The 12,585-nt window shown below is 42.2% G+C and overlaps 1 protein-coding gene across 3 annotated transcripts in view; it reads right to left on the minus strand.

Moving 5' to 3' along the window:
• The window catches only part of LOC112257528 (unconventional myosin-Vb), a 73,574-nt gene extending 67,686 nt beyond the window's left edge, over positions 1 to 5,888 (minus strand). Inside the window, exon 1 of one of the 3 annotated variants that reach the window (XM_042326659.1) lies at positions 5,629 to 5,888. In XM_042326659.1, coding sequence (XP_042182593.1) covers positions 5,629 to 5,706 — 78 coding nt within the window. In that variant the 5' untranslated portion in view covers positions 5,707 to 5,888. Of the gene's footprint in view, positions 1 to 4,588; positions 4,874 to 5,628 lie in introns of those variants that run through there. The other 2 variants (XM_024431164.2, XM_024431165.2) reach the window with 2 other exon arrangements.
• Positions 5,889 to 12,585: the final 6,697 nt, after the last annotated feature.

The raw sequence follows: 12,585 nt of genomic DNA on the forward strand, positions 1-12,585 counted from the left end.
TAGGCTAATTGACATCATTTGAGTCAATTGGAGGTGTACCTGTGGATGTATTTCAAGGCCTACCTTCAAACTCAGTGCCTCTTTGCTTGAGATCATGGGAAAATCAGAAGAAATCAGCCAAGACCTCAGGAAAAAAAAATTGTAGACCTCCACAAGTCTGGTTCATCATTGGGAGCAATTTCCAAATGCCTGAAGGTACCACGTTCATCTGTACAAACAATAGTACGCAAGTATAAACACCATGGGACCACTAAGCTGTCATACCACTCAGGAAGGGGACACGTTCTGTCTCCTAGAGATGAACGTACTTTGGTGCGAAAAGTGCAAATCAATCCCAGAACAACAACAAAGGACCTTGTGAAGATGCTGGAGGAAACAGGTACAAAAGAATCTATAGCCACAGTAAAGCGAGTCCGATATCAACATAACCTGAAAGGCCGCTCAGCAAGGAGGAAGACACTGCTCCAAAACCGCCATAAAAAAAGCCAGACTACGGTTTGCAACTGCACATGGGGACAAAGATTGTCCTTTTTGAGAAATGTCCTCTGGTTTGATGAAATAAAAATAGAACTGTTTGGCCATAATGACGATCGTTATGTTTGGAGGAAAAATGGGGAGGCTTGCAAGCCGAAGAACACCATCTCAACCGTGAAGCACGGGGATGGAAGCATCATGTTGTGGGGGTGCTTTGCTGCAGAAGGGACTGGTACACTTCACAAAATAGATGGCTTCATGATGCAGGAAAATTATGTGGATACATTGAAGCAACATCTCAAGACATCAGTCAGGAAGTTAAAGCTTGGTTGCAAATGGGTCTTCCAAATGGACAATAACCCCAAACATACTTCCAAAGTTGTGGCAAAATGGCTTAAGGACAACAAAGTGCACAAGCAGAGCAACATAGGACAAGCAAGACATAGCATACAGACAGAGCAACATACCACAAAAAGCAACAAGAAAAAATCCATAAAAGCAACAAAGTGTTTATACACCTAACAAGCTACAGACAACAGACAACATGGAAAGCGGCAATACACAGCTAAAAATTATGTTCACAAATCTGATTGACCTTTAACCATGTTTTTTTGTGAAAGTGTGATAGGTGGTTCAGTTATGTGTGTCTGATGGCAGTGTATTCCAGACATGGGAAGCTCTCACAGAGAAAGAGGATTTACTAAAGGTGCTTTTCCTTAAGGGAACTATACAGTCACCTCTCATGGCAGACCTTGTGGATGCTGCCATGTGTTTGGGTTTTCTGTTTTAAAAAAAATACTGAGTGGAGGGGGAGCCAGGCCATTTAGGATCTTGAATACAAGACATGCGTAGGTGTATTGCACAAGATTTTCCCAACTCAGGAGCTCATGCTTTCTGAGGATGTAACAGTGATGATGGCTACTGGGCTTCCAATCAAGCACTTTGAGAGCCTGTTTGTAGACAGACTGAATGGGATGTAATGTTGTACAGCAAGCTTGGGCCCAACTAGTCAAGCAGTATGTTAAGTGGGGGAGTATCATAGATTTGAAGTACAGTTTTGCTACCTCTGTAGTCAAACAAAATCGGAAATGAGCTAGGTTGAATTTGGTTATTTGAATTACCTTTTTCACCTGCTTTTTAAAAGAGGGGTTGGAATCAAGTATGATGCCAAGGTACTTAAAATCAGATACCACCTGGAGCTTCTCCCCTGACACATAGACATCTGGCTCAGTAGCATATGTTGCCCTCTTTGTGAAGAACATGCAGACAGTTTTTTTCACATTGAAATGCAAACAAGAGTCACTGAGCCACTTTGTAACCTGGACCATTACAGTAGTGAGTTCTTGTGCAGCTTGTTGTTTGCTCTTTGCATGCACATATATCACTGTATAATCTGCATACATTTCAACTTCCGACCCAGTACAGACAGAAGGCAGATCATTAATGTACAGGCTGAACAGGAGGGGCCCCAGTATTGACCCTTGGGGCACGCCCACATCATAGCTAAGAGTGGGCGACAGTTCATTACTCACTCTGACACACTGAGTTCTGCATTCAAGGTATGATTTCATCCATCTCATGCACATGGTGCGCATTTACTTTGAACACTGAGGCTGTTATGCTTGAAGTTACAGTTATAACACAGTGTCCAAGTACTACTGTGGTTATTTGATCATAATGTAGGCCTATCAGAGTGGCTTACCATACAAAACAATTGGAGAAAATGCATCCCATAATTTTGTAACATGGAAATAGCTGTTCTATCATTTAGCCTACAGTAGCTGCCAATGTGAGGTGTTCAATGTAGGCCTACAATCCATGAGATTTAAAAAAAACACACAAAAACATGTACAGTAGGGATTGACATTCACCTGTACACTTGTCCTTCAGACAAGGTGGTGACTGAAAATGTTGTTGTTTGATGCAAGAAACCACTTTACAAAATAAAATTAATTATTCTTCCCATACATTATTACAGAGAATCAGACAAATTATGTTACCCTCTGCATATTTATTGGCTACTTAGTTTTTTCAAGCTTGTCTCCAAATACAACACTGTCCCTTTAAGAAATAAAAAAAACTCTTTACCTGACTTGTTTTTCAAAGATGGCTAGAAGCACACATTTTGTGCTCTTGTAGGAAGCAACCACTCCCCCATTGCTAACTAGAAATTTGCTTTAACTCGGCTAATAACTCACTTAATAGCAAAGATTATGAACAAATGTGCACGTGGCTACATGCAGCTCTCACTCTCATCTCAAAACAAGCGCATCTACTCACGACCACTCCTGCTGTAACACAGTCCAGTTCAAAGTGAATGGCACAGATCCATATGGCAATGGTCTATTTACAGATAGGGACACAGCAGCTCTGACTGGTTATGGTGCACTGGTCTGTGTAGAGTATGGGCCTGAGTCGTGCCTGTCAATGCAATAGAATCTTTCTCCAATGTGCTCTGCCTATAAGAAAATATCTTGCATAGATCGTATTGTTTTGGTATGTTGCATTGAAAGTGGCTAATATTGCATTGATTCGATCACAATTCCCACAGTAAAGGGACAGTAAAGGGAAACGTAGTGTTAACTACTTCCAGTGTCCCAGAGAGGGAACATTGGAAGTAACTACTACATAAGTAAAACAATATTGAGGAATAAGTGTAACCTGCATGTTTAGACAATAGACAATAAAAAGCCATTTCCTCAACAAGTAAAAAGTTTCTAAAGAGTTCTAAAGAAAACATTTCTGCAGTGGAATGTGGAACTGGATTTTGAGTCATGTAGACTAGAGGATTAGTGACAAATAATGGATGTAACCTGATTCTGTTCTTCTCAATCCAATAACTTCAAAGACATCTCTTTTTCAACCATTTGAATAGGTTTCTTCCTGAAACGAGTAATTCCGGTGATGCTGCACACAAATATCCTAGGTTAATCAATGCAGAGGCCTACACCACAAGGAATTATAATAACAATGGTAACCAAATACAATTTCTTTGCTTAGGCATAATATTCATAATACTTATTTTAAACACATCAATCAAAGTCAAATAGTATGCCGGTAGCATATCTATTGTCTGTACTGTAAACATCACAAATTCCACAAAGGGTATCAGCAGTTTTCAGTCAGCATTTGTCCTAAAGGCTCTATGCTTTTGAGTATATCAACAGGAGATGCTTAATTCAATCTCAATGAAAATCAAGGATAGCCAAAGATGCATGAAATGGGTAAGTACTAGGAGTGAAAAGTGGGAATCTGAAAGGACCACATTTGTGTATTGGTGTCAGCTCAAGTAATTGTTGCATGTTCATTCAACTGTGGGGGCCCCATGTTTGGATAACTAGTGTTGTCTAATGTGTTACTGCATACAGTATACTACCTCCAGAAATAGAATATCCACATAATTCATGATTACCACAACCCAATTTCTTCACAAAGCAACTTCAGCAAAAATTGCAATTATCCCAATGTTCAAGACTCACTGTTGCCTGCGAGATCAAATCACAGATTATGAATGGTTTAGCTTGCTCATTTTTCCTTTCATAAAATAATCAAATGTAGTTATTCTAGCAAAAGACTTAAAAATATTTATTTTACTATTATGGACACAACTAGGTCATGCAGTAGTCCACAGGGCTAGAAGATAAGCCAGTACAACAGGGGCGTATTCATTACGCCAATTCTGTTGCTAAACGTTTCTTAAACGGGAGCATGCGGAACGAAACAGGGAGAGACCGATCTGCATTTGTACAGTAGAAACGCTCGTTTTAGGTGTAAACCTGTTTGATTAATGACTACAGCCCGATACCAGAACCAAATTTGCTCGTACACCTGTCAATCAAGCTGCAATGACACATCCGAGGAAAGACACTGGGACTGCGCTCGAGGCTCGATTTCTTTTTTAACACTTGTCATTTCACCTGCATTGAAATACATGACATCGCAGCGGGGAATTCGCTACAATGGCGAATTCTACAATTCAATCATATTGTCACTATAGATGTGATGGCCCAAAATGTTACAATTATGTATCAATGATGTAACAATAAATCAAACTGTAGCTATAGCAATAGGATAACAAATGTATAGAGAGCCAATGACTGTACAAATCACTCACCTTTGAATATAACTCGTTTACGGACATGGTCCAACAACAAGAGCACTCTCCAACAATATCACCGAAACTACGGGAGCATGGAGAAGCACCGCACTATTTATAAACGATAATATCTCATCATTGTTGATAATCTCAAAGTTTTTTCATCTAATTAGAATTGTCATATTCCCGAATTCCAGAGTTGAGCTAAATGTGTTTGCCACTTCTGACCCCTTTCCTGGTGACCGCAGGTGTCTTCCCTTGAATGAGTTGTCGAACAACTCAGTTTTGCTTGATCACCCTCATATTCCTCAAAAATGAAAAACGCCAAAGATGTACGAATTGATAAGGATATGCTACCCAGCCCAATGTAGGCTACAAGTGCAAATACATAAACTATAAATAGTTTAATAATAGCTTGCCTTTAGTTAATCGCCGTTATACCCAAGGACTCAGTCATGTTGACTGGCAATTTACAGAGCCGCATGCACGTCCAGAGTCCGCACGAGACCCCATCTGGCTCATCAGCGCACTACAATGTATTCGACACTCTAAATTAGAAAGACCAGTGGGGGGATAACCGGGACACAATAAACATTTGGGGGGGTTGTTCCTAATAATGAATCTTAATTAAATGTAACCTTTTTCCTCCACAAAATCTTAATAAACATGATGTGCCTATAGTTAGTTAGTTGGAGAGGGGTAACTAATAATGAAACATCTTCATATAGCCTTAGTTCATGCCATAATTTTATCTAATTAGATATTTCCTGAACTCAGTAGACAGTAACTTAGTTCAAGGCTAGCATTGACACGTCCTAAGTGTTATCTAATTGATTGTAGTACAATATGTGACTTGAACTAGGCTGATTCCTGAAGCCTATGAAAATGTAATGCTTGAACTTTGATATTAGTGACAGTTGAAAGATTACACACATTTGGGGACATTAGACTTTATAAAACGCAGCATAATTGATACCTCCTCTCCCGCATTTAGTCCCACTATGATCAACAACATCACAAAATACAACATGTAACGTAGGTCTAAGGTAGTATGTTACCTGGCAATAAACTTCATAGTCAATCGTCTCCTCTTGTTTTTTCGCTATGGTGTTAGGTTCTTTCTGTTGCCTTTTCATGATGGTGTTATATTCCTTAGATATGTACTAGAAGATTCTGCTACTCTATTCAGAGTTAGCTGTGATTATTCCATGTTCCAGGTCATACTGTTCTCAATACATTCTTGCCAGTAGGCTATCTGGGAGTTGAAGCTTTGCTTGAGCAATATTTCAAGCCTGCCTGAGCAGAAGACAGAACAAAACACTTTGTTCCAATAGCAGGCCATGACTCCTCCACTCCCAAACCACTCCTTCTGCAGGTATGGGGTGTTGACTGGCTTCACCTGGAATTAGACAAAAGACATTCCACCCATCAAAATCATTAAAGAGAACAGATAAGATCACAGATGGTCAAAAGGAAAACGTGTTATTTGTTAATGTGGTTTCCAAAAATTCAATCCAGGTCTTGTATCGGAATACATATATTTTTTTTTTACGTTCTACAATTTGTATGCATTCTACTGAAGTTCATAATGAACTGGTATACATAACTCGTACTTATAAGGACAAGGGTTTGTGTTATTATGAAAAAGGCCTAAAACAGTTAGTTACCAAGATGGATAGATATTCCTCAGTCAGTACTTGTGAAATGTTTTCCACATCAATCCATTTGGAGAGGTGTGTATACAAAACTCGTTCCACAGCAACAGCAGGTGATCCTAATGTTGGGGCTAACACCATGGGTTGCTTTGGGAAACGTCACTGATAATTAGTATGACTCAATGCTTTGAAAGGGTGTTTCCTGATCATGCCACTAACAGCATGTTCTGATAGGTCAGACTGACCGCTGAAGTCCTATCATCTGCTCAACTGCCTACTGGTATTTCATAAAAGGTATGTGTCATGTGATGAGTCTAAGCATAACAATAGCCTCAATGGCAGTATGGCACTAAAATTCAGTCAGTCTAGTTGGGTGATACAATAAGCTTTTAGTCCAATTCTTATTTCTGGCACCACTGTTTCACACCTTAATTAACATGCTAAGTACTGGCACATCAGACCCCTTGACTTTTTCCACATTTTGTTACGTTACAGCCTTATTCTAAAATTGATTAAATAAAATCAATAAACACACAATACCCCATAAGACATTTTTGCAAATGTATAAAAAAAATGGAAATACTTTATTTACATAAGTATTCAGACCTTTTGCTATGAGACTTGAATTTGAGCTCAGGTTCAGCCTGGCCAAACTGGGGAGAAGGGCATTGGTCAGGGAGGTGACCAAGAACCAGATGGTCACTCTGACAGAGCTCTAGAGTTCCTCTGTGGAGATGGGAGAACCTTCCAGAAGGGCAACCATCTCTGCAGCACTCTACCAATCAGGCCTTTATGGTAGAGTGGCCAGACAGACGTCACTCCTCAGTAAAAGACACATGACAGCCTGCTTGGAGTTTGCCAAAAGGCACCCAAAGGACTCAGACCATGAGGAACAAGATTCTATGGTCTGATGAAACTAAGATTTAACTTTTTGGCCTGAATGGCAAGCGTCACATCTGGAGGAATCCTGGCACCATCCCTACAGTGAAGCATGGTGGTGGCACCATCATGCAGTGGGGTTGTTTTTCAGCTGCATAGACTGGGAAACTAGTCAGGATTGAGGGAAAGATGAATGGAGCAAAGTACAGAGAGATCCTTGATGAAAACTGGGGCGAAGGTTACAATTCCAACAGGACAACGACCCTAAGCACACAGTCAAGACAACACAGGAATGGCTTCTGGACAAGTCCCTTAATGTCCTTGAGTGGCTCAGCCAGAGCCCGGACTTGAACCTGATTGAACATATCTGGATAGACTTGAAAATAACTGTGCAGCAACGCTCCCCATCGAACTTGACAGAGCTTAAGAGGATCTGCAGAGAATAATGGGAGAAACTCCCCAAATACAGGTGTGCCAAGCTTGTAGCGTCATACCCAATAAGACTTGAGGCTATAATCGCTGCCAAAGGTGCTTCAACAAAGTACTGAGTGAAGGGTCTGAATTCTTATGTAAATGTGATATTTCCGTTGTTTTTATTTTTGATAAATTTGCATTATGGGGTATTGTGTGTAGATTAATGAGGGGGGGGGGCGACTGTTTAATCCATTTTAGAATAAGGCTGTAACGTAACAAATTGTGGAAAAAGGGAAGGGGTCTGAATACTTTCTGAATGCACTGTATTAGCACATGATGCATTATCTTAAATATCTCACACACTCTGCAAGATTGTCTTTCTTTCTCTGCTTTCACTCGCGGTTGCTATATCCAGAGAATGCAACTTAATTAAACACAAGAGCACTTAAGCTCATGACACAATGTATTTCACACACTTTATCCCTGTATTACCCAACAATGTTTTGCTTGCCATCATCAAGTGAGATTACATTACAGTACAATGACATCCAGACAGACACTCCTTTATTCATGTACATGCAGGCAGGCCTCCAACTCCACAGTAATATAACGCCGCACACCAACTCGGTGCCGGTACCCCCTGTATATAGCCTCTTCACTGTTATTTTATTGTGTTACTTTTCTTGACTTTAGTTTATTTAGTAAATATAACTGTATTGTTGGTTAAGGGCTTTTAAGTAAGCGTTTCACGGTAAGGTCTTCCTGTTGTATTCGGCGTATGTGACAAATCTAATTTGTATGATTATGCAATTGCAAATTGATTTAAATAGGTCAATTTAATATTCCAACAATGTGCTCAAATAGGAGTTTTTAAAATTTAACATTGACATTTTTTATTTACAGCTCTATTTCCTGGACAAAATATAAACAGCTTAATTCCTAGGCAAATCCTCCATCAATGAATGCAATAGCACTCTGCCAACGAGCAAAATAGAACATTTATTTCCTGAACTCATGAGTAAGCATCATGAGCAAACTTGTTTTATTTGCATTTTATATCACTATACCATTTTCAGAGAAACATGGACAGCTAATTTGTCTTAAGAGGATTACAGCGTAACGTGTTTGCCAGAGATGTGTTTTTATGAAGTTAGACATCGTTAAACAGGGTTAGGTGTGTGTGCATGTGGGTGTGTGATAGTTAGAAATAAGTGTTTGTGTACTTTAGCTGAGTTACGAATGGTGTGTGTGCATGTAATGTGTATCTGAGTATGTGTTCGCTGCCGAGCCAGGCCTTAAATGCATTTGGTGAGGCAGGGTAGCCTAGTGGTTAGAGCGTTGGACTAGTAACCGGAAGGTTGCAAGTTGAAATCCCCGAGCTGACAAGGTACGAATCTGTCGTTCTGCCCCTGAACAGGCAGTTAACCCACTGTTCCTAGGCCGTCATTGAAAATAAGAATTTGTTCTTAACTGACTTGCCTAGTTAAATAAAGGTAAAATAAATAAAATACATTTGCTTTACTTCACAGGTTGTTCCAAGTAAGCATGGGGAAGATCTCCTGCATCTTCCTGTTGTACGGCCCTGCTGGTGCTCCTGGTAGACCAGGCCCTGCTGGTGCTCCTGGTAGACCAGGCCCTGCCGGTGCTCCTGGTAGACCAGGCCCTGCTGGTGCTCCTGGTAGACCAGGCCCTACCGGTGCTCCTGGTAGACCAGGCCCTGCCGGTGCTCCTGGTAGACCAGGCCCTGCTGGTGCTCCTGATAGACAAGGCCCTGCTGGTGCTCCTGGTAGACCAGGCCCTGTCGGTGCTCCTGGTAGACCAGGCCCTGTCGGTGCTCCTGGTAGACCAGGCCATGCTGGCGCTCCTGCTCTGTCTGAACCCTTTCCTCATCACTCAACTGCTGCTGGGCCAGCAGGTCTGCTTGGAACCCCTGACAACCCCGTCTCAGACCGGGAAAGGAAAGCAGAGATATGTATTGATTGGGAAGACTTTTGCTGTGTATAAAAGAGGGTTGGATATATAGAGGGAAAAAAATGTATGTGTATTGCTGTGAGAGGACAACTGTCAGAATATTTTTCTCTTCCTCATCTAGCAGTTTGTTCAGCTCTACTCTCTCCCTGGCCAGCTGGGCTTGTTTCTGCATGTTCAGATCCACTAAGGTAAAAGCACAAACACACAAGCACACACACCATGATACCACATTCCAGGGCACATTCTCAGAGCATACGCAGAACAGCTGGCAGGCATATTCACGATCATTTTCAACCTCTCCTTGTCCCAGTCTGTAATCCCCATGTTTTAAGATGACCACAACCTTCCCTGTCCCCAAGAACTAAGGCTTCATACCACAATGACTACCGCCCTGTAGAGCTTACTTCTGTAATCATGAAGTGCTTTGAGAGGCTGGTTATGGCACACATTAACTCCACCATCCCAGACATCCTAGACCCACTCCAATTTGCATACCGCTCCAACAGATCCATAGATGACACAATCTCAATTTCTCTCCACACTGACCTCACCCACCTAGATAAAAGGAATATCTATGTGAGAATGTTGTTGATTGACTACAGCTCAGCGTTCAACACCATTGCCCCCTCTAAGCTCGTCATCAAGCTTAGGACCCTGGGACTGAACCCCTCCCTCTGCAACTGGATCCTGGATTTCCTGATAGGCTGACCCAGGTGGTGAGGGTAGGCAACAACACCTCCACCATGCGTATTCTTAACACAGGGGCCCCGCAAGGGTGTGTGCTTAGTGCCGTCCTGTACTCCCTGTTCACCCATGACTGTCCTCCGTCAGCAGCTGCTCCAGGATGCTCATGTCAGGGCCAGCTCCTCTCCTGCTGCTCTCTGGCCAGCAGCTTCATCTTCAGCTTCAGAAAGTGGTTCAGCAGCCTGCACCGGTTCTCCTGACCCTGGAGCTTCTGATGGTATTCTCTTTGTTCCTCCAAACGCAGCATATCTCTCTGCTCCCCCTGGCACACACAAAGAGCAAGATCCAGAGGGCCCAATCGGTGATCACAGAGCAAAATACAGAGTGCCCAATTAGTGATCAAAGAGCAAAATACAGATGGCCCAATTAGTGATCACAGAGCAAGATACAGTGGGCCCAATTAGTGTGATCACAGTGCAATATACTGAGGGCCCAAATAGTGATCACAGAGCAAGATACAGAAGTCCCAGTTAGTGATCACAGAGCAAGATACAGAAGGCCCAATTGGGGATCACAGAGCAAAATACAGAGTGCCCAATTAGTGATCACAGAGCAAAATACAGATGACCCAATTAGTGATCACAGAGCAAGATACAGAAGGCCCAATTAGTGTGATCACAGAGCAATATACTGTGGGCCCAAATAGTGATCACAGACCAAGATACAGAGGTCCCAGTTAGTGATCACAGAGCAAGATACAGAAGGCCCAATTGGGGATCACAGAGCAAGATACAGAGGGCCCAATTAGTGGTCACAGAGCAAGATACAATTAGTGATCACAGAGCAAGATACAGAGGGCCCAATTAGTGATCACAGAGCAGAAATACACAGATTCAGAGAGAAACATCTCAGCTCCCTGCTGAATTAGCCTACGAGTAGCTGGGCCTCCTCCTCTTTGAGCTGCTTGGCTTGTTCTCTCCGCTGCTCGGAGGCCTCCATCTGAACACGCAGGTTGGCCAGCTGCTGCAGGTTACTCTTCCACCTCCTCTTTCTGCTGCTGCGCCTCCTGTCGTAGCTGCACAGCCCACTCTCTACCAACCTTGTCCTGTCTGCATCGAGTCTGTTCAGTCAGCAGCTCCTCACTCTGCTCTCTGAACATTTTCCATTTAAAATTAGAACCTATCGGTATGGAGGTATTTACACGGATTTAAAAAACTGCAAGATTGGCAACTAGAAACACCCTTAAGGTGTTCCCTCTACCCGAATAGCTGTTCTAACTTGTTTTCCACCACTCTCTACCTTTTACTCTGCCTTCTCCCTTGCAGCAACTTGGCTCTCTCACGCATCTTGGCTTGTCTCTTCAGCACTCTCAGGAGCTCCTTCTCCTCTGCCTCCAACATACACTATATATACAAAAATATGTGATCACCCCTTCAAATTAGTGGATTTGGCTATTTGCTGACAGGTGTATAAAATCGAGCACACAGCCATACAATCTCCATAGACAAACATTGACATCGCCCTCTGGAACATGTAGTGAGGTTTAGTAATCATGGTTGTGGGCCAGCTGTTTCTCCTGAACAAGTGACCTGGCCAAGGAATCCTCCAAGCCCTAGTTATTTGCTTTAACTAAAACATCTGGGCTCTCAAGTGGTGCAGCAGCCTAAGGCACTGCATCTCAGTGCAAGAGGGGTCACTGCAGTCCCTGGTTTGAATCCAGGCTGCATCACATCCGGCCGTGATTGGAAGACCCATAGGGCGGCGCACGATTGGTCCAGCGTCGTCTGGGTTTGGCGACGCTGGTAAGCCATCATTGTAAATAAGAATTTGTTCTGAGCTGACTTGCCTAGTTAAATAAATGTTAAATAAAATCAAAAAGTTTTGGAACTGTTTCATATGGACCTTGACGAGAAGTCTTGGTCGGGTTTGTTGATGGATCTAGTAAAATGTTACCATGACAACTACTGCAGGAGTGGATAGGAGAAGATTCTTTGATCTCAAGAGACCTCTACTGGAGGTTTAGTGCTTAGGCATTTGCTCATGCTGTACATTAACTATCAAAACATTTTCTCTGTCATCTAAATATTTCACATAATGGCAACATATCAAGTAAGCAGAGAGAAGTGCATTTAAATAAATTAAAGTACAGTTGTTTATTCTTTTGGTTTAATAAGCCCATTTTCTTTCAGGGAGCAGTGCTATCATGGCCCAATCAAAATCATGATGTCCTCTTAGGTGTGTTAGTGCTCGTTGGAACAAAAATGTGGATTGACTGTATGTACTAAGTTCATGAATCTGAAAGCAAGAAGTGAGTGGAGCTGATGGAAATCAGACTGCCTGGAGAACTGGTTTCTATGTGACACTGAAACCCCTGAAGTATATCACACAGGGCACATAAGATGTGGCATTGTG

The sequence above is a fragment of the Oncorhynchus tshawytscha genome, linkage group LG09 (genome assembly GCF_018296145.1).
Source record: "Oncorhynchus tshawytscha isolate Ot180627B linkage group LG09, Otsh_v2.0, whole genome shotgun sequence".
NCBI lineage: Eukaryota > Metazoa > Chordata > Actinopteri > Salmoniformes > Salmonidae > Oncorhynchus > Oncorhynchus tshawytscha.